A 21383-nucleotide genomic window follows, 5' to 3' on the forward strand; every position below is an offset into this window, starting at 1 on the left:
GCAAAAGTGTATGTATATATATTGTATAGTATGAATGACGGCTTTTATAAGGCGGGCGAAGACTCACTCTTGGTCACCACACCCACACGCCCTGAATCAGACAAACACACAAAGGAGCTCACCTGCTCTCTCTCTCTCTCTTCGTCCTCTTTCACCACCTCATACAACTTTATCATCCTTATTTTATTTCCACAGTAAATTTCATCACTTTAAGAAAAAACAGCTAGCAAAAATTCACCAACGCGGATTTATAGCACCAAAAAAGGGGATATGTAGTATATATTGTGGTCTGTGGGATTAATTACTTAATTTCCTGGTAAATTTCTTCCCATCTTTCATTAATTTTCCACGGTTTTTCTCTTCATTAGTATTATTATAATTTGACCCACCATTCAAAATTTGTACTTCATTTTTCCTGAACAAATATAAATGCTTTCATAAAAATAATAACTTTCTTCTTTAGTGGTACTAGTCAAAATGATAATCCTCCTTTCATGGTGAACGCGTTTCTTTTTTATCATCCTCATTCTCTCTCCTCTCTAAATTTTCTCTCTGTAATCTGCATGTTAAATTTATTTCTGGGTGTTTTTTTGCTTGAACTTTCAAGTGTTTTTATTGCTGAAGAACTGAAAGATCTGATTTTTATTTGCTAATTTGGTTGAAGATTGAATTTTGGTACCCACCCAAGTTTATGTTTGGACTGCAACTACTTTGGGTATTGATAAATTACAAATTACAGAAGAATTCTGCTGAGTTTTAGTGGTTGAAGATGATAAATAATTTATGGGTTTTCAATGGAATGAAGATGAAATTACCCATCTTCTTGTTACTGTTGGTTCATCTTCAGCTTCTTCTTCCTTGTTCTTCCCTTAATTCTGAAGGTAATTGTGTAAATCTGATATTTTAAGTTCTTTTTTTTGTAAAAATGTTGTCTTTATCTTATGGGTAATTCTGGGTTTAAGCTGAAATTATGTTGAATTTTTTACAGGGATGGCTTTGTTGAGGTTTAAAGAAAGGGTGGTGAAAGATCCCTTGAATTCTCTCTCTAATTGGATTTCTGAAGATGGTGATTTAGATCATTGTTCTTGGTTTGGAATCAATTGTTCTGATGGCATTGTTGTTGTTCTGTATGTTTCTAACTTTAATTCTCTCAATTTTTAATTTCTCTATATGAGTTCTGAAAATGTTGCTGTATTTAATTTTGGAAAATTATTCATGATTTGGTTACTCAAATTGGTTAAGTTTTATCATGTTTGTAGTTTGTGATATAGAGTGTGTGCAGTTCAATTAATTTATTAATATGAAAAATGGATGTAACTGCAATTGAGTTTATGTGGGTTATGAAGTTGTTTCTCATGATATTGCTGCATTGTTTTGGTTACTCAAATTAGCTAAAATGTTTGTGCTTATGAATTTTTAGGTTTTTTTTTTCTTTGGGTACCTTGATCTTCTTATGTTAGTGGATTTACTGTTACAAGTTGGTCATTGATGCATGCTCATTCTTTGTAGTGTTTTCTTATCCCTAAAACAGTGATTTTCGACTCTCAGGAATTTGAAAGATCTATGTCTTGGAGGAACATTAGCACCTGAACTTGGAGAACTATCTCATATAAAATCTATGTAAGATCATAAGTTTTAGTTCTGTTGATGGAAGACTTCATTATGTTTCTTTTCAATTGATTTTCACTAGTGTAGTTTTGCTTGAAATTGTCGGTTACTCTTAGTGATTGTTTAGTTTGCTTTGCTGTTTCGGGTTCTCATTCGCAGAATATTGCGCAACAATTCTTTTAGTGGCATCATTCCAAGTGAGATAGCTGATCTGGAAGAGTTGGAAATGTTAGATTTGGGTTACAACAATTTTAGTGGATCAATCCCTTCTAATCTTGGGAATAACTTTTCGATGTCGATTCTGTGAGTATTTCCTGTCTCTATGCTTATGATAATCAACGATTATGGTGATTGTTCTTTTTTCTGTTTTCTTGTCAGGGACTTTCTATTAAATCTATTTTCTTCTTGTTTCTATCCTTTGCAATACAGTCTGCTGGACAATAATTATTACCTTGGTGGCTTATCTCCGGAGCTTAATCATCTACAGATGCTATCTGAACATCAGGTGGATGAGAATCAGCTACGTGACGATTCAGTGCAAGCAAACTGTAACAGCAAATCTCTTTCTTGGTGAGTACCAATGAGATGACTTCATGCTAAATTTACGTCCCTTGCTATCTAATTTACCTTTCAGAGGCTAGCTCAGGATTTCTGCGGTAATTGCAATTTTATCGTGTGCTTATGCAATGTCCTTATTTTAACCTCCACGCTCCTTTTCTTTTTTCTATGATCTCCATATAGTTGATGTAGTATTACGGGCACATAAATGGCTAAAAGTATCCCTTCTCATTGTTATAATGCCAAGGGCCCAAGAGCATAATAAATCATTGATTATAACCTATCCCTTGCAGGTTTGCTAGACGGGAAAATAAACTTGTTGGTAGGAGCTTGCTGCAGTTGGGAAGACCCATTTTCGATATGAGGGGTAGGAGAAGATCTACTCCAGCACAGGCTCCCTCAATAGCGAGCTCGCCAATTAATGCACCATCTCTAGCTCCATCACCTTCTCCGCTCTCATCGCCATCACCATCGCCGTCGATTGGTGTCTTGTCCACAGCTCCTCCCCCTGCTGAAATTGCTGAACCCCCTTCTCCACCTCCGGCAAATCCTCCTGTTGTTTCTGCGTCCCCACCAGCTCAGGCTGCTCGAGTCCCAGCATCAACTTCTAATCCAACTAGCAGCTCCAGCTCAAATCGTAATGTTATTATTGGGGTCTCTGTTGCTGGAGCCTCTGCATTTCTGATTGTTTCAGTAGTTGCTATTATCATCTGCAGAAGCAGTAAGGTGGGTACTGTGAAACCATGGGCGACGGGGCTAAGTGGACAGCTTCAAAAGGCGTTTGTCTCAGGTATAACTTCTTAATTCTGCTTCGTCAGTTATGCATCAATTACTCACATGTATTCTTGGTGCATGTTTTTACTGATGTTCCCATTTCAGGTGTGCCAAAGCTTAAAAGAGCTGAACTCGAATTAGCATGTGAAGATTTTAGCAACATAATTGGGTCACTAAATGATGGGACAGTTTATAAAGGTACTCTTTCTAGTGGAATCGAGATAGCTGTTGTGGCCAGTTCAGTTAAGTCTCCTGAGGAATGGTCAAGAAAATTGGAAGCCCAGTTTAGGAAGAAGGTAGTGTGCGACTGTGCGATGACAATAACTTGTAGCTGACTGTAGTGGTTTCAGGTGAATCTAATTTTTTTTCTTCTGATTCTCTTCACAGATAGAAACATTGTCAAAAATAAACCACAAGAATTTTGTGAACCTGATCGGATTTTGTGAAGAGCAGAAGCCATTTACTAGAATGATGGTTTTTGAATATGCACCAAATGGAACTCTCTTTGAGCATCTACACAGTAAGTAACTCATTCTAACCAACTCTCTCTCTTGTTCACTGGTGAATCCCCCCGTTTCAATTTCTATCTCGTGTTCATTTGTGAACTTGTTTAGCCTTTTCTTCTGCAATAGGATGTAAACTAGCATAGCGACCCTGTACTTTGGATTGTTTAACACAACCATGTGCCTTGTTTTGCAGTAAAAGAAGCTGAGCGCTTGGACTGGAGGATGCGTCTTCGTATAGTTATGGGTATGGCATATTGTCTCGAACATATGCACCAGCTGAAACCACCAATAACTCACAGGGACTTGCAGTCTTCGTCCATATACCTTTCAGAAGATTATGCAGTCAAAGTATCAGATTTTAGCTTCTGGACTCAGGGTACAACATTTAAAATGAGATCGCCTTCAAAGCAGCTATTGGAGGCAACACTTGCAGACACAGAGAGCAATGTTTATAATTTCGGGCTTGTTTTATTAGAGATAGTTACGGGGAGGATCCCATTTATGGAAGATAATTGCTCGATAGCAGACTGGGTATTCGACTGCTTGGATAAAGATCACTTACCACAAGATGTAGTAGATCCAACATTAAGCTCATTCGGTGAGGAGGAGGTTCAGAGACTGTTTTACATCATAAAAGATTGTCTCCACCGTGATCCACGAGAGAGACCGAATATGAAAACTGTTTCTGCCCGTCTAAGAGAGATTACGGGAATGGGCCCCGATGGCGCAACTCCAAAGTTATCTCCTCTTTGGTGGGCAGAACTCGAAGTTTTGTCCATGGATGGTTGTTAACACGGGTTTACTCCTGTAAGTACAAGCTTAGAGTAAACTAGTAAAGTTTCTATTGCATGGTTATGGCTTCATCTCGAGGCCATACTCGTAGCATAGACGATGATTTACGAGTATAAAATCCGATTGTGGAGCAGATCTTTCAGTGACATGAACGTCGTTCTGTAATTTTACATGATGTTCGAGGTGTGATTTTCTGTATATAAATGAGAAAGAAAAAAGTTCGCTTTTCATGGGTAGTTGGCCATTTTTCCTTGGTGTGTATAATTAAGCTGTTGCAGCCAGTGTTCTAAAAAATGTAATTTTACACAATAAAAGATTGTTTAATTTATTTTAATTATTATGATAGATTCCGGGAGATTTTCCTTAATGTATACTTTCAAAATATGAATGTTCTATAATTAAAGATTAAAGGTTTATCTGGATGTTAGGCTGCACATAGACGGATACGGGGGTACGTGTGCAGATTCGAGTACGGGGACAGAAAATGACAAGATTTTGAAATTTTAGGAAAGGGTACGCGTACCTATACAGGATACGTATTGGGTACATGTGTGGGAACGAGTACGTGATCCAGAAGAAGTACCCATGCTACATAATCTGGATGATGTAAATAATTTGAAATGGATGGGCATAGACACAGGGAGAATAATCCTTGGAGCTATGTTTAAGAGCTACAGGTCAAAGTATGACTCTTAAAATACATGAATGTTCTTGCTAATAATTATTCAAACAATTAAGCTAATGGAGAGTAATTAATAACAAAATCTAACTTGGATGGGTATTAATAACATAATTATGACAAAGATAAGCTGGCTGTCAATTTGACTTTTTCGTTCCACAGTTGTAGACTTTGTCATGGGAGATAAAACTATAAAAATGATTACAAGATCATAATTAATGAAGGAATTTTGGTAGATTGATGGATGCTTCATTATTCACATCTGACAATTAATCTGAGCAGCGATGACTTGGTGGTTGATTAAAAAGAAGGGTGTTTGTATGCAAATGTATAAAATAAAGTGACAATTTGCACTATAGTCTATAATAATGTAAAGTGAATAACAAATTAACAAGTTGTGTATACTTTGCTTAAAAAATTAGTACTCTACTAACATATCAGACTGGGAGATTTAGTCTGACAATACAATAATTAAATATTCACCGTCAATTCTTAATCCACCATGGCTTCTACGAAAATGTTTCCGAGTAGAGCTGATCATGAGCAGGATCACGCGCAACCGGAAAAAACCGGTGCACGTAATGCCTGAGGCCCTGATGGTTGAAATGTAAGCCAAAATTAAGAAACATGGCCTAATTTTAACTGATATTCATACATCAAGTTATATAGAAGAAGATGAACATTAAGATACAAGTGGTTTTTACTCAACGAACAAAAACTCGTCGTCGTCTTTTTAACACGTACAAAACAATCAGGGGACGGGGACGAACATCTTGGTATTGTCACGAACACCGGTGATATACACATCTATATACACATATACTGATATACACACACTTCCTGCACATCAAAAATACAGCAACATTCTTAAGTAGCAACTCTACCATACACTACCACCTAGACCATCTTTATGATCCAAAGCCTATACTTCTTTATATACATATATACAAGACAAGGTCCGATCAATTCAGCATCTGAGAGGCGCTTGCAAAGCCTTAGATAAATCTCCATGTTCCGGTGTTGTGGTATCATTCTTCTGAGTCCCTGCACAACGGCAATTCGGTCCAAGTGATCGGGGTGCAATCCCGAATCAAGCATTCTGGTTAGCGTTTTTGCAGCATCTTCAAAATTTCCACCTTTAATATAGCCTCGGAGCAGCCATGACAAAGTTTTCTTTTTAGATGAAGGGCTTGTAGCTTCTAATGTAGTCAGTAGTCTAGAAACAGCTTCATCCTTTCTTTGAGAGGCACAAATGGCTAAAACTATGTCATAAAAGTACCTCTCAACTTCCTTACCTAGAAGCTTCATCTCCAACAACTGTCTTTCAGCTTCAAGTCCACGACCAGCACATATATACATAGCAAGGAGCTTCTCATGAACTAAACTAAGGACTGAAGCATTTCCCTCCTGGATCAACCAGCTTGATAGTTGAATCCCTTCATCTAAAAGATCAGATTGATACTTCTCGACGAGCCTAATATTTTCTTCATCTAGCTCAGCAACGACACCAGCTTTAGTAAAACCCTTCAACTTACGCAACGCTTTAGAAACTTCATTCAACTCTTTCACCACAGCTGTCATTGCAACGAGATAGCTGTAAGTTTCAGGATTTAATCCACTTTCTCTCAAGTGAATCACCAGTTTCACGGCATCTCTGTAATCTCCTTTCTCCTGATAGATGAAATCACAAACTGATCATCAGCATTAACCCAGAAGCTACAACATAACCCCCTCCCCAGAGAGAGAGCGCACAGCAGAAGTCCACTACAAACTCTAACAACATAACATCTATGATGTTGAAGGATTAAGGTGATTGGACACAATCACAGACTAAAGATTTGGTTGTTGTTCCATTGACATTCTCAAGTGAACAATAATATAGCACATGGTACCATCGGGACTCGAAAACGAAAGGTATTATCAAATGAGAGAAACAAGGGCTCAAAGGACAAGTAAATTGAAATGAAGGGAGTGGATAAGTGAATTAGAGGTTTCACAAGCGGTGTTTCCAGATATTGTATTTGAAGCACTTGTCTGAATTCCTTACAGTATGCAGTCAAAGCAAGTTCTTGCAAAGGCAAAAAGGGGGATTTGAAGCAGGGGCTGTTCTTATATTGCCTGAGGGATTTGAATTAGCCCCACACAAGGCAATCTTTCTTTACAGAGTTATCGCCCTAATAGGTCCAGACTCCAGATATAGTGATATTACCTTTCTTATTCTAACCCTCAGGCGGTGCCACTAATAACGATGTTCACTTCTTTAAATATTCGTTACATACAGAGGAAGGGTCAGATTAATCCTGACGGAAGCAAGAGTATTGATTCAGTTCCATTTAAAATTACACTAAATATAATACAAAAGGAAAAACTACCACACCATGCTACCCAAGCTAAGACTTCAATTTCTTGCAACAACTATTTATCAAAAAAAAGTCCTGGGGGATATGAAGGTGAGCAGCTAGCATAATCTTAAGAAAATACTAAATAGAGTACAGAATTTCACAGTTTCCATAAATTTTCTCAATAGCAAGAGATTATGGACTCACACAATCACATATAGTCAATGTCAGATTACGTGACGACATATGCAGTGAAGTGATAGACTGACAGTTGCAAAAATCTAAACATCCTTGATATGTTCAAATTCCAATCCTAGTCCTGACACTTAGATATAATAGCAAGTTATAGCAAAACTACTATGACATAGAAGTATAACAAATGAAGTTCAATACCAATAGACAAAACTAGGAAAAGAAAAGTTTACCATCATCTTCCAAGCAAGATAACCAGCAGGGCCTCCCCTGTGTATATCATCCACACCATCTTCTACGGACATGATTCCGCGTCTCAAGACCTCCTCAACAAAAGATATTGCTTGATCTTTCTTCCCCAAATTCCAATACACAGAAATGGCTTTCTCCATCATGCTAAAATTGGGTTTCAGACCAACACAATCCATATCAACCAAAAGGTCAACCACTTCCCCAACTTCCTTTTCAGCTTCAATCATATTCTTAACCCACCCACACATGATTGAAACCATAAGCTCCATAGTCTCCTTATCAACGCGATTCTCTTTCTTCAACCACTCAAACACCTCTAATGCACACCATGAATCCCTCCCCTCTTGTGAAAAATACACCAAAACCAGCTGCAACTCGCGGGCAGAAAGCCGGTCATTCATTTCCTCAAGAACATCCGACGGTTCTCGAGTCATCCTCTCTAATTCTTCTATTGCTTCAAAGAACCCTTCACTCATCTCATCCTCATCCCCATTAGTCAAAACTCGGTCCAACTCCACCGAGTTGAAAAGCCTAAACTCTCTAGTTTTACTTCGAATTGGGACTAAAGATTTCAGCATTTTATCCCCAGTTGGGGTAATTGAAACCCTAGAACAAGCTTCAATTCTCAAATGTCTAAAACCAACAAAATCTTGGCACCGAGTGTAAGATGCTTCTACACCATAGTTCAATGGAGCAAACCCAATTGAAGCAACCATTTTCTACAATTCCCAGAGAAAAAAAAAAACTCAAGACTAAGAACCAGAAATCTGCTAAACAACCCAGAAAATTATACAAGAAGCATAAAAATTTAAGGGTTTTTGGAGAAACTGCAATTCAATTGAAAAACCCAGATGGAAATTAGTAGATATAAGTTGAATTAGGCAAAGATAATCTTTCTTTTTGCATATAGAGTTAGGAAAACACTAAACAACCCAGAAAATTATACAAGAAGCATAAAAATTTAAGGGTTTTTGGAGAAACTAGAATTCAATTGAAAAACCCAGATGGAAATTAGTAGATATAAGTTGAATTAGGCAAAGATAATCTTTCTTTTTGCATATAGAGTTAGGAAAACACTATCTAAATCAAATGAATTTGGATAGTGATCCTTCACCAACTACAAGATAGTATAAAAGAGAGAAAATTCACATAATAAAATATCATATGATTAATTTAAAGGGACAAAGACATGAGAAACATACCAACCATAAAAATAAGCAAAATAATGGTGTAAAGATTAGTTCTTTCAGTCCCCAAAAACCTTAATTTCACATACCCTTCACCATCCACCGAGAGACGACAAAGAGTCAAAGAGTGAAATTTGAAGTTAGATAATGTATTTCATACAATTATGCGGTTGTTCTTTCTTTCTTTCTGTTTTTTCTGTGTTTTGTTTGATGTTTGAGAGTACTCCCTCCCATAATATAGTGCCTATTTCATTTTTATGGGTCAAACTTTAAATTTTTTGACCGAGTATGATAATAAGTAAACGTGGGGCAATAAGAACAACTACTAGGTGTAGTATTTGGCAAATTAGGCCAATTTGGCAATTTGGCAATTTGGCAATTTGGGAGAATGGTCCAATGGATATGAAAATCTTTAACCCTTTGGACCATTTGATTTTTTGATTGTGATCTTGTAAGATGTAACCTAGATTTTGAAGATAACAGGTTGACAACTGACAAGATATCGAATTTGCTGACCTGTTAATGGACAAGGTAGTTCAATAAACGTAAGGATTGATCGATTGGGTCATATTATATTCATAATTCATGTATGGTTAAGTTTATATGTTTGTTCAACTAGTCGGTTTTTTGATATATCCTCTAAATCCTTATATTAGTCTTCCTGTTATTTGTCAGCCATTAGCCACAATTCGACTGATACAATGCGATATTGACCTGTAACAAGATGACCTTCTAATGACCTATACCGACCCACCAAATAACGAGGTATAGATATAATATAAAAGTAAATGCATGTTATAGGAAATAAAAAAAAAAAACGATCCTTAAGGTTGTGTATGAACATCAATTTTTTTAAAGCTTTTTATCTAATTGAGAACCAGTGGAGCATTTAGTCTTCGTACATATAGGTTAATGTTAAAGGATATTTGGATTGAAAAATATATAAGAAATGTAAAATGCAGTTCGCTACTAGAGCTTGATTTTATCTTACTCATACAAAATTAGTACATCAGTAAATGCAGAAAAAAGGATGAGGAATACTCTAGATAGTGAATAAATGTGGTGCTTGAATTTTGTCACTCAAGTGTATTTTTGGAAAAATTTTACACAATGCTATTTGATCTAATAAGTTTATAAGTATATAAGTTTTAAACTTTAAATTATATCAAATCCCAATTTATCGGGGACCTTCTTAAAATAAGTTAGATTAATTTTAAAATGATGCAAATATTATTTAATCAATGAATTTGGCTACATATGCACGTGATCATTTAATGTTTACAGTTTACTAAATAGAAATGATAAAAAATTGTCCTTAGAAGAACTTAGTGAACAATTTTGCTTCCTATGTTTCAAAATACTTGACACACTTTTCTGGTAGCACGCTTCCCCATCACATAACTTTAACCGTCAATATCTTTAATTTCCTATATGTTAAAAGTACAAAAAATTTGATATAATAAAATACATATAGAGAGAGTAGAGACGAATATAATAAGATTTCATATCTCTATTTTTCCTTGCCTAAAAATCACAAAGCACGATCAAAACACAATCCTTCCTCCGTCCTATTTTAAATGAAACGTTTGTTTTTTCACGCAACCCAATGCGCTTCTTTAATAATTAATATCTTCAATTATGCACACGTAAAAAAATATAAAAAGTTATAATTTGATAGTATGCATCGTGACGAATCTAACAAGATCTCACCTGACTATGTTTTTCTTTATATAATGATTATAAATTGGAGTCAAAATCGATCTATGAATAATGTCATTTCACGATTTCATCCAATGTTTCATTTAAAACAGAATGAAGAAAGTATATCAATAGTATAAAAGTCAATCCATGTCGAATTGAGGATGTACGAAACGAGAGCGAAATCAGGTCAATCAGAACCCGACCCGTAGCCTTTGTGTATGATTAGTTGCTGGGTGAACTGTTCTCCGGAGAGCTGAACCTGCTCTTTCAACTTCAATCTCTCCTACACAAGAAGAAAAAACAAGTCTCATCAAAACAAAACAAAACAAAACAAAGATGCATAAAATCGTGAATAAGTTATCATCATCAATAATATCACAGAGAAAGAAGCAAACTTTATCAATTCTACATCCACTCTACTCTCTTTTCTCGCGTTCCTTCTCTCATTCTTCTTCCAGGTTTCTCTCTCCTCATTTCTCTCTTTTTTAACTGTATATTTCTCTCTATATTCTGCAAAAAAAAAAAAGTATGTGATGAAATGAAAATGATAGGGATGCGTTTGGCATTGCATTTGACATTGATGGTGTTCTTCTTCGAGGAAATTCCACCATTGGAGGCTCCACTCAAGCTCTCAATAAGCTATACAACACATCTGGTACTTTTTTCTTTTGTTCATTTATTTTCCCACAAATTTTTGCTTTTTTTTTCTGGGTATTTTAGTTTTAAAGTTTTGAGAGAATTTGAGCTTTAAAAGTTTTAGCCTTTAATTATGTATTTATTTGAGCACTTGTATGATTATATGGCTGCGCAGTTTACTGGGGTGATAAGCTTTATGTTTAATGTGCATATTAGAATTCTTTGGGTAATCATCACTTTGGTTGTATATTATTTTGGTGTGAATTAGGGATTAAGCATAGTAATGTAGATGGAATTCGATCTAAAAGACTTTACCAATTAAGCTAGACCTAGATGACATCAACAATTTGATTGTCTATTGAATCACATTGAGTGTATACTAAAATGTGGTGATCACCAAACAAATTGAGTGGAGGAAAATATTTGATTGTGAATTGATTTTACTTTTGTGTGTATACATCCAAAATTATCATGGGATTTGTGAGTTGCCCTTTATATAAGAAAGCCTGAAAAGATTACCTGTGATGGTTGAAAATGTGAATTATTAGGTCCCCTTGTTAGAGAATTGTGAAGTGTTATAGTATGTGGTATTTGTGGGTTTATCCTATTGCAATGGGTTTTAGAATGGGATCTCGTGGAACGTTTCTTCTCTGTAATTGGCTTATGTAATGGTGATGAAGAATGTGCATATTTGTATAGATGTTATTAAGTCTTGGTTTGCTCTTACTGGGATGGCTTTGAATGCAGGTTCCTTGAAGATACCCTATGTCTTCCTAACAAATGGTAAATTTCTTTGACATTGAATGTTAGTTCAGTCTTACTGTCTGAAAAACCTAAGTTAGTACCTCTTCTGAACTAAAGTGCTGTGAAATGCCCTTCAAGTGTGCTTGATTCTTCGTTTTCAAATAACCCTTTATTGTCTATGTCTGAATAGGCGGTGGAGTTCGTGAATCCAAGAGGGCTATTGAGTTGAGTAAACTATTTGGTGTAGGCGTTTCCCCTTCACAGGTAAGGTTCTATGTTACTAAGTTAAGCTTTATATACTGGTCGCTTTCAACTAAATATCTTACCTTTAGGTTTTGCACGGACATTCACCCTTCAGACAACTGGCACATAGGTATTTACTGTTGCATAGATATGATGCACAATATACTTTTGAGCATTGCTGCTTCTTCTTCTCACTATTCAAGCAAAAGAATAAGGACCAAATCAATCACCTTCCTTAATCCTTGGTAGGATGTAAGATTTATATCTGTCGTTGACTGAATGCAGGTTTGAAAATGATTTTGTTGTCGCTGTTGGCAAAGGAGAACCTGCTGCCGTGATGTCTGAATATGGATTCAAGTATGGTCATTGTCAATTTTTCAATGATTTATTCCTTTTATTTTTCAGCAAGTGTTATGTTTAAGTGTACAGAAACTTACTAGAGGATGCGTATATTGAATTTGGCCTTTGTTTGGATAGCGATCATAGAGGGAAGGGTAGGGGAGGAAAGGGTGAGCTTGCATTTTCCTTCCAAATCGGAAGGATTTGATTTTTCAAGGGTGTATTCTCTTCACCTAAAACTTATAGTTGAATTTTTGACACCTGGTTGGACCTAATGAGCCTTGATTTCACTTTATGTTTACACTCGATTGGACCTCATCATCACTGGAGCTTTTATTCAAAGATGAAGAACACACCAGGACGGGGGAAGGATTTGTATCTTTCCAATTCCCTTCTCTCCCTTCTCATATCATCCCATGTTATATCCAAACAAGGAAAATGGAATCCTCTCTTTGCTTTCCCTCTAAAATTCTCCTAGTACAACACAATCTAAAGCTGGAGACAGTATTGCTTACATAATTATTCACAGCGGCTTATTATACTCTTGTTTCGTTTTCAAACCAGCGACTTATCATACTTTTGTTTCATTTTCAAGGGATGTTATTTCTATAGACGACTACGCATTGTGCTTTGACAACATTGATCCTCTGGTAACTCATAAAAGTTGGACAGTGAAGAGGAGTTCAGAACAGAACAAATATGTAGCTTCAGCAGAGCTAAGGAACTATGTTTGCTCGAAGAGGGTCCAGGCAGTGTTTGTTGTTAGTGATTCTGTTGACTGGAGCAGGGACGTTCAGGTTAATCTTATGAAAAACTCCCTTCAAACTTTTTTACTTTTCCCACTCATTTTTTGGTAAATTTGTATTTATTCATGGCATTGTAAATGGCTTATTCATAATGCCAATTTCATTTGTTGTTTTAGGTTCTCTGTGACATATTAAGAACCGGAGGCCTTCCTGGAGGAGAGTTTGGAAGCCAACCTCCTTTATACTTTGCCCATGATGATCTTAAATACCAGGTCACTTTAACCCTGGATTCTGTAAATTACTTCCTTAAATACTGTCTTAATCTGTTATTTACTAATATGGTATCACTAAAGATAGGGTGCTTTCCCCACTGAACGGTTTGGCATGGGCGCGTTTAGGATTTCCTTACAATCTGTCTTCAACAGGTAGGACTGGTGGAATCTCATTTAATAAACATGTAAACTTTCATTACCATCTGAAAATTGATTAATTCTAGGTCATGTATGTCCTATTGGTTTAAAAGAGGAGAAGTGCTGAGGGCCTGAGGCCTAAGACTGCTTTGTTCTTGGTTTAGTGGTTACCCTGAGTTCTTTTTCTTCCATTATAGCGTGCCGTGGCACCTCAAATTCTCAACATTGTTTTGCCTTCTCTAAAATGGATTCAATCTGTGAATTACCATATTGATTAACTTCTAGAAAGAAAATTTATTTATGGGCGGTTTGGGAAGTTCTGTTTCCCTTGACTATTATAGCTCTGATTGTGTGTTTGATTGCGCAGCATTCACCCCCATCCTTTGCAATATTCTGCAGTTGGGAAGCCAAATCCACTTGCTTTCAAGAAAGCTGAAACTAGTCTTCGGCAACTTCATAACCACATGATTTCCAATCAAGACTCTGACGGCATTAGTCCTTTCAAAACCTTATATATGATTGGGGACAACCCTTCAGTTGACATCAAAGGTGCACAACAGGTTAGTCTCTTAGCTTCTACACGCTAAAATTCTGGTATCTATATCTTAGGTTGTTTATATGGCCCTTACCAGCTTGTTTTGCTTATCTAACGTTATGGTACTAGCAAATAATATGATCGTATTGGTAAATTCAGGCAGGACGTCCTTGGTTCTCTATTTTAACTAGGACTGGAGTCTTTAGAGGAAAAGAAAATGATCAAGAATTTCCAGCAGATATGGTAAGCAACTAATGAGAATATTTTTGAGATGCTTACAATGTAACCGTAACAACAGTCTACACGTATCTGATCATATATGTAAATTGATTGTCAAGAGGTGTTACTCTGCAATCTCTCGGATCTTTCTAGCAGTAGGAGGAATTTGTACAAATTCAATTGATAGGTTGAATGTAGGCATTGTTTCGTGAATTGTTGACCAAAAAAATCCCTTTTTGATTTTTTAGACATTCTCACGTACCTTCTTTTTTGCCATTCTCTAAAATGAACTGGATGTATTGGTGGCTAACCTGCTATTTTGGTCATTTGAGAAACCTTTTCATTGAATCTGATGATACTGGGTAAGGCTTGGTTGATTAGCCGGAATGGGGCAGGGAAGCCCCATCTTCGGCCAGAGCAGTCTCGAGGGCTTTCTCAATTCCAACTTGTGTATCAACCTGTGACAATAGGCTATCTTCTGATAAAAATAATGTACTAACTTGCAAAGGAACAGGTCCCAGGTTGTGACAAGTTTAGTAGGTCCGAGGTTTGACCAAGTTCAAGTTTTATACGTAGATGAGAAGTAATATTAGACTTGAACCTTTTATTACTTGTGCGGTTGTGCTTATCGTTGATCGAGCTATATTTAAGTGCCTTTTGTGTGCTTGTATAGGTTGTTGACACTGTGGAAGAGGCTGTGGACTATATATTGGAGAAGGAAAACGTTCACTGAAATTGGCTGGTTACATGTTAATTTGAACTGTTTTTGTTTGAGCTACAATTATCCATTGGGAAGATGCTCCATAGCTTCAGTCATGGACACTTTTATCCAGCTGCATTGCTTAATACTTTCGAAGGGTTATGAGTAGGCGGTAAATACATTTTCAAATTGGTATAAAGCTGAAAATTATTGACCAACTACACAGCATTTTGTGCAGGTTAGTGTCGTTGCTATTCGTTAGACGTTATCAAGAGTGTATCCATGCATAACTCTGAAGGGTTACGTTCAGTATATCAAGTTTTTCTCTATCAACTATTGCTCTGTTGAAGATGATCAATGTCATAATGCTGCATGCGAGATGTTAAATCACTCTCCAATCTTGGTGGCATTATTTCGATATCTTGGTCATTGGTAAATTTCAAATGGTATTTTAAGGTTTTCACGGACATAATAAAGCAGTTAGGGAACAAAAACACACAACATGTTTCCTGTGATGTACTTTGCAGTATTTGCGTCACATAATCCTGTTGTATTGTACAACTACGGTATAATTACTTTCTCCTGTCTCGATTTAGTTATATCCCAACGGTTCGTTTGGTAGTTGGTTATTAGTAATGAGTGGTAATAGGAATGAAAATCGTTTTCCTTTGGAAACAAAAACACAAGTTTATGGGTGAAATTATTTCCCCATGGAGATTTTAAGGTTGCTTTCCTAATAAAATTACACTTAAAATTCATTCCCATTACCACAATTTATTAACAACTATCAAACAGGCCGCAAATGTCATGCACCAATGAACTTTTTCTCTCTGTCTCGATGCCACACAAACGTCCAAACCAGTAATTCCAAGAAATTTGGGACAGATAGGAGTATATTTCAGGAGTAGGTTTTTTTTATACCATTACTGTTTTGGTCTTAAAAATCTGCAGTTCATTGAATACAAAACAGAGGCGAACTTTACATCAATTGTAGGATTCAATGATGTCTCGAAATTATAACAGTGACAATATTAATAATCCATCCTTCTAATGAACAATTCTTGATCTCGAAAACTAGTTTTTAAAAAACGGAATCAAAGTTGATTTGGGTTCAATACAATTGATCCTGGAATCAGTTCTGAGCTATCCCATTCCCCATAAACCATAATGTTATGATAATCTCTTCTAACTAACCTACAAAGCATTTAACAAGTCAAGCAACTGTTAATTTCTGTATAGCGTTCTGTACGTATGCAAGATGCAACGTGAGAATCGACATATCAACAAGTATACAAGATTTACGATGCACAAGTTTAGGATGAGCTCAACAGAATCTCTGATTTCTATAACTTTCAATGTAATTGCCATTCCATAAGTGAACACTCCGAGTCTCCGACCAAGACTCTCAGATTTAGAAACCACACTAGCCCATAACGCTGCAATCAGAATGTGAGGACTTGTTTAGGTTGGCTACCCTGTTTCCCGAGCGCCTTATCCAGTGCTGAATGAAATTCTTTGAAAGGAACAAGCTCCATGCTGCAAGAAATATGTTGTAACAATAACATCATATGTTAATTTCTCAAATTTTTAATCAGCCTGTTAATTTTCTCTATGGTAACATAAAGGAGAAGATATCCAGATCACGGTAGCATTTGCAGCAATCAGAAATTGTAAGAAGATTCTAATATTTGAAGTAACCTGAGTTGTTAATAACAGGTAATTAAATCTTAAACAAAATAAATGTGACACTTACTCATATTTTATCTTTCCATCTCGCATCAAATCTAAAAGTTGATCAATCATAATTCTGCATTCAGTAGCTTTATCTGTACTCATCCATTTCTGCAGCCAGAATCCCCTCAAGGAAAGATCCTAGATATTCATGGAACAAATGGTATCATCCGCAAACAATACAATGATAAACAACATACCATATCATAAACGCGAAGCCTATCTAACAGTGTACTCCAGATGATAACCATTGACCAACAGAGTAAGACTCTCTTCACATGAACCTGTCACTGCAATGCATCAAAGCATAATTATTTTAGAAACAAGTTACCTGGAATATGAAAGATGAAGTAGACGCAGTAACAGGCTTCCTGGACATTCCACCATATGTCACCATAGTTCCTCCATTTCTGCCAAGAAGGAAAAAACGCAAGAATCATAAGCGCAGAGATGCATAAAAAAAACATAGTGAGGTATAAAATGACAAACTGAGTATCACTACCTCAAAAATTTGAGAACCAAAGTACTAGCATTGCCACCAACACAGTTAAATCCCAATGCTGGTTCAGGCAAAGTCCCCTAGAAAGTTCATATTTTTATCACGAAACACTTATAAGATATAAAGTAGACATTAGAATCCAGACGCTGAAGAGGCCCGAGTCAATGAAAAAAATACCAGCATATCCTTGACATTCTTTACTTCCAGTTGGCTCTCAGTAAAAACTTCATCTGCCCCAAGCTTCTTGAGATTTTCCTTCACTTCATCAGCCCCGGCCCTAAAGGAAGTGGAAAACAGTCATGCAATACAGACCAAACTGCAGCTGTTCAGGAATGATGAAAACTCTTCACCATTTTTCAAATTGTTGTTGGCTGAGTTGAGACGGTTAAGAATCAGTTGTTTAAACAAATTTAATAATTAGAGCTCACATTAGACTTTCTGACTAGCACCTGTCTCTAATAATGTTGATGCTATGGACTCCTTGAAGCCGAGCAAGCTGAATGATGCACTGCCCAACCATGCTTGTTGCCCCATTTTGCACAATTGCATCACCTGTAAAATTCAGCCAGATCAAAAAAGGTATTTTATTAACTGGAAAAAGTCAAAAATTCGCAGAAATCTATCAATGATGATTAGTTACGTCTAGAGCAGTAGAGCTGCGTAACACATACATCTAAAACCTTATAAGGAAACTGACAAAGATGGGATCATACTCTATGCTGATAGTTGTAGTTATAAGGAAGACAAAGAGCGCATATTACCGGAGTTCAGTTGGACAAAGTCATGAAGCATTCTAAATGCAGTCAAAGGATTGACGGTGACTGTAGCAGCATACTCCATAGGTGTGTCTTTGTTTATTTTGTGCCATACACTCTGCTCCTTTACGATATAGGATTGCCATGTTCCTAAGTAAAGTGACAAATGCAGCATCAGCTTAGTTCCCGACAGTAAAATAGCACTGATGTTATTTAGATGAAAGCTTTAAGAGGGAGGGGGGATTATAGTGAGAACTAGGTAACTACTTTTTTCTGGAAACTAAAAGCAACAATAAAGTAAATCAATGGCAAGGGAAATTTCTACAAATAGCAAGTAAAAATCTCTATCACATGGGGTTTGACTCAACTCTATCACTATAATAACCCAAACACCTCCATTACAAACCTATTACGAACTCAGGCCACAACCTGAGTTACTCTACGAACTCAAATTCCCAACAACGAATTCCTCAAACTGTAATAAACTGGATATTTGGACAGTAGAATTTAGGAAGAAGATGATGATATTTGATTGATGGAGATGCAAATTACAGAAAATAAAAGGACAATTGCCAAGTTTTCGAGTGACTTGGTCACACTCCCTAACTAACCGATAAAATAAACTTCTCCAATATTTTCTTGATACCCTCATCCCTCTTCTCTCCCTATTTATAGTGTATTTGCCTTATTCCCCAAGCTACCATAGTAACTAGTGTATATCACTAAATACCCCTACCCCCCAGGCTAGTCTATTACACAAACCTATTACTATTTGTTGTTTCTCATTGACGTCCAAAGGGGTCTTCTTTTCTGAGTCCTCAGTCCTGACTCCTGACTCAGGCTTCACTCTTAGCCTAGACCAAACGAAGTTTTCCTTAAACCCTTACCCGATTCCCAAATTATAGACAAGAATAAAATCAGGCCTTAGAAAAAAATTGAGAATGAGGTGGAACCTCTGTGGAACTCACTCAAAATGTAGAACTTACGTAATTCCTTATGCAATACAGTCTCTACTTAAGTCAGATACAATAAAACGAACAAGACTCCCTTTTTATAGACCAGCTTGCATGAACTGCTACTAAACCCGAGCATCCTAGAAATTAGGCATGACACCATGCTCCTATTCTATTCAAATGAAAGTTCTAATGAAATGATCTTCCTAACTTAACATTACTACTTAATATGCATGCAACTGTTGTTAACTGGCCAATGGCCATCAAGAGATAACATACGAATTACTATCTTAGTCAGCCTAAAATCTGAATCCGTATAACTTTGGCACATAATGTTTAGTGACTACAAACGGGACAATGGCCACTTTCCATGTGAATGCAGTAACAGACCAGTTCCGCGGACATTTCAATAAAACTTAGGGTTCCTGTTTGCTTACATGAAGTTTGACAGCAACTAGACTTTCCTCTTCTTGAGTTCCCACACAAAAACTTTATTTTTCTAGCTCTTTCTTGATTTCTCTATAAATCTTCATTGAATTTCCAAAGGTTCTCAAGGATCCAATATATACAACTTGGAGAAACAAGACTTGGTGAATATTTATTAGTACTTTAGTTTAATTTGTTGTCATCAAAACCATAAGGGACAACAATTCATAAACTAAGCAATCACACTTCTCCCATGTCACTGCAAGAACAAACATGCTGATCACTTGACAATTCAGCAAATCAAGTGGTTCTCTAGATTCATTGTGCTTCCTTCATCCTCAGGCTCATCTCCTACCTTCCAAGGTTGACAAATCAAAGATAATGTGGCTTATTTTAATATTCCTTACTTGCACTGACCACCCATAACCTTTCTCCAACAGGTATTCTTGCTATAAAACAGTATTTGCAACAAGACAGAAAAACTACATCTGTAAACCAACACCGGAAACCGCTACATTGCATGAATAAAGCACATTGGAGAAGCACATATACAAGGGAGGATATCATGATGACGTATGCTAGATAAACCTATAAAAACACAATGAACTAAACAATGAAAATGTCATTAATCTCAGCAAAAAGTGCAATGTGATTCTGACATAAACCTAGTACATACAATAACATGATCAAGTCGCCCCATTTCTCATTTCAAAGCATCAATAGGGTCACTCCATATCTTCAAAGCTCGCGCCTATCTAATCATACACCCATCTTAGCAATAAAACTACTGCAATGCACACTGTCCATTTAGGCAAATGACAAAAACTAGTGATTGAAGTTTGAAAGAAGTACCAAAGGAAGGAGGAGAAGGAATGACCCAATCACCAGGACATAAATCCTTTACACCACTCCCTACCGTATATACTTCTCCGACACCTTCATAACCTCCAATCGCCGGTGGCACAGGCCTCACTGGATAAACCCCTGTAATTAAATACACAAAAACATTAAATTGCTCAACAAATAGGTTTTCTCATTGGTAAATAGTTTCCTTCCTTTTCCTTACTCTCTTGCACACTCCAGAACGAATTTTGGAATTGTGTTTTTCATCGTAAATTGTTCCCCATATAAAATTGTTTTCTATGAGATCATTTTACACTGAAAATGTTTTACACCCAATTAAACGGAGCCTAAGCAATAGATACGCATTAATAACACCAATCGACGTGTGATTTTCTCATAAATGTTTACGACTGCATATATCAAAAACCATTTTTTATCTATTAATCAAAACCTAGAACAATCTAATCCAAAGTAATATAATTTCCCAAAATTCAAACCTCAAGATTGCATTAAAAAAAACAGACCTTCAATTCGATTGATATCAGAAGGGTTAATTGGAGCAGCAAGCATTTTAACACAAACATCATTTGATTTGATTTCAACAGGTGGAATTTCTACTATTCTGCAATTTCAAAAACCCAGAAAAAATTGAAGATATAAATTTATGAATTGAAATGTAATAATAATGAGGAGAGAGAAAATAGGGGGTTTTGGTGGGACCTTCACCTGGTGAGTTTATCAGGTGGGCCATGTTGGTCGTAAACGACCGCCATTGAAGGCGGAGACATGATTGCTGAAAACGCGCGGACATAGTTCCGACGATGTGGGAATTGCTGAAAACCTGAGTGAAACGACGCTGTTTTGTATGCTGATTTAAGAGCTATTAGCTTCATTGCCGCCATTTTTTTCCACACTTTTTGCAGGTTGGAGAATGGAGTATTGCAGTAAAGTAGAAGATGCTAGAGATTGTTAAACGTGGAACGATGTCGTTTCTTCAACAAGATATGTGTATTTCT

At 36.5% G+C, this 21383-nt stretch overlaps 4 protein-coding genes across 9 annotated transcripts; 2 read left to right on the forward strand and 2 right to left on the reverse strand.

The window, feature by feature from the left end:
- Positions 1 to 70: 70 nt before the first annotated feature.
- Positions 71 to 4583, forward strand: LOC104900247 (probable inactive receptor-like protein kinase At3g56050). Of its 4 annotated transcripts, XM_048647920.1 has the most exons (10): positions 71 to 316; positions 665 to 881; positions 989 to 1127; positions 1549 to 1620; positions 1768 to 1911; positions 2038 to 2178; positions 2451 to 2956; positions 3046 to 3236; positions 3328 to 3460; positions 3640 to 4583. In XM_048647920.1, exons 2-10 carry the CDS (start codon positions 770 to 772, stop codon positions 4236 to 4238), a joined length of 2037 nt encoding a protein of 678 aa, XP_048503877.1. In that variant the 5' UTR covers positions 71 to 316; positions 665 to 769; the 3' UTR covers positions 4239 to 4583. The 4 variants fall into 4 exon arrangements, with proteins under 4 accessions (XP_048503877.1, XP_048503876.1, XP_048503878.1 ...); XM_048647919.2 differs by lacking the exon at positions 71 to 316 and having other exon boundaries at positions 327 to 881; XM_048647921.2 differs by lacking the exon at positions 71 to 316 and having other exon boundaries at positions 328 to 881; positions 2460 to 2956.
- Positions 4584 to 5593: 1010 nt separating this feature from the next.
- LOC104900248 (pentatricopeptide repeat-containing protein At2g30100, chloroplastic) lies at positions 5594 to 9110 on the reverse strand. 3 transcript variants are annotated; one of them, XM_019251039.3, is made up of 3 exons: positions 8977 to 9110; positions 7682 to 8419; positions 5594 to 6588 (listed from the first exon to the last, which is right to left on the reverse strand). In XM_019251039.3, the coding sequence occupies exons 2-3, from the start codon at positions 8414 to 8416 to the stop codon at positions 5815 to 5817; spliced, it is 1509 nt and encodes a 502-aa protein (XP_019106584.2). In that variant the 5' UTR covers positions 8417 to 8419; positions 8977 to 9110; the 3' UTR covers positions 5594 to 5814. The 3 variants fall into 3 exon arrangements, with proteins under 3 accessions (XP_019106584.2, XP_010685932.2, XP_010685931.2); XM_010687630.4 differs by having other exon boundaries at positions 8903 to 9104; XM_010687629.4 differs by having other exon boundaries at positions 7682 to 9104.
- Positions 9111 to 10866: 1756 nt separating this feature from the next.
- LOC104900249 (hypothetical protein) lies at positions 10867 to 15661 on the forward strand. The gene is made up of 12 exons (XM_010687631.4): positions 10867 to 11046; positions 11140 to 11243; positions 11972 to 12007; positions 12159 to 12232; positions 12301 to 12341; positions 12497 to 12568; positions 13146 to 13347; positions 13473 to 13568; positions 13654 to 13721; positions 14074 to 14266; positions 14401 to 14484; positions 15134 to 15661. The coding sequence occupies exons 1-12, from the start codon at positions 10925 to 10927 to the stop codon at positions 15191 to 15193; spliced, it is 1152 nt and encodes a 383-aa protein (XP_010685933.2). The 5' UTR covers positions 10867 to 10924; the 3' UTR covers positions 15194 to 15661.
- Positions 15662 to 16166: 505 nt separating this feature from the next.
- LOC104900250 (enoyl-[acyl-carrier-protein] reductase, mitochondrial) lies at positions 16167 to 21326 on the reverse strand. The gene is made up of 10 exons (XM_010687632.4): positions 21094 to 21326; positions 20892 to 20989; positions 20377 to 20508; positions 18152 to 18295; positions 17840 to 17942; positions 17568 to 17667; positions 17394 to 17470; positions 17223 to 17301; positions 16914 to 17032; positions 16167 to 16696 (listed from the first exon to the last, which is right to left on the reverse strand). The coding sequence occupies exons 1-10, from the start codon at positions 21267 to 21269 to the stop codon at positions 16603 to 16605; spliced, it is 1122 nt and encodes a 373-aa protein (XP_010685934.2). The 5' UTR covers positions 21270 to 21326; the 3' UTR covers positions 16167 to 16602.
- Positions 21327 to 21383: the final 57 nt, after the last annotated feature.

The sequence above is a fragment of the Beta vulgaris genome, chromosome 7 (assembly GCF_026745355.1).
Source record: "Beta vulgaris subsp. vulgaris cultivar EL10 chromosome 7, EL10.2, whole genome shotgun sequence".
Classification (NCBI taxonomy): domain Eukaryota; kingdom Viridiplantae; phylum Streptophyta; class Magnoliopsida; order Caryophyllales; family Amaranthaceae; genus Beta; species Beta vulgaris.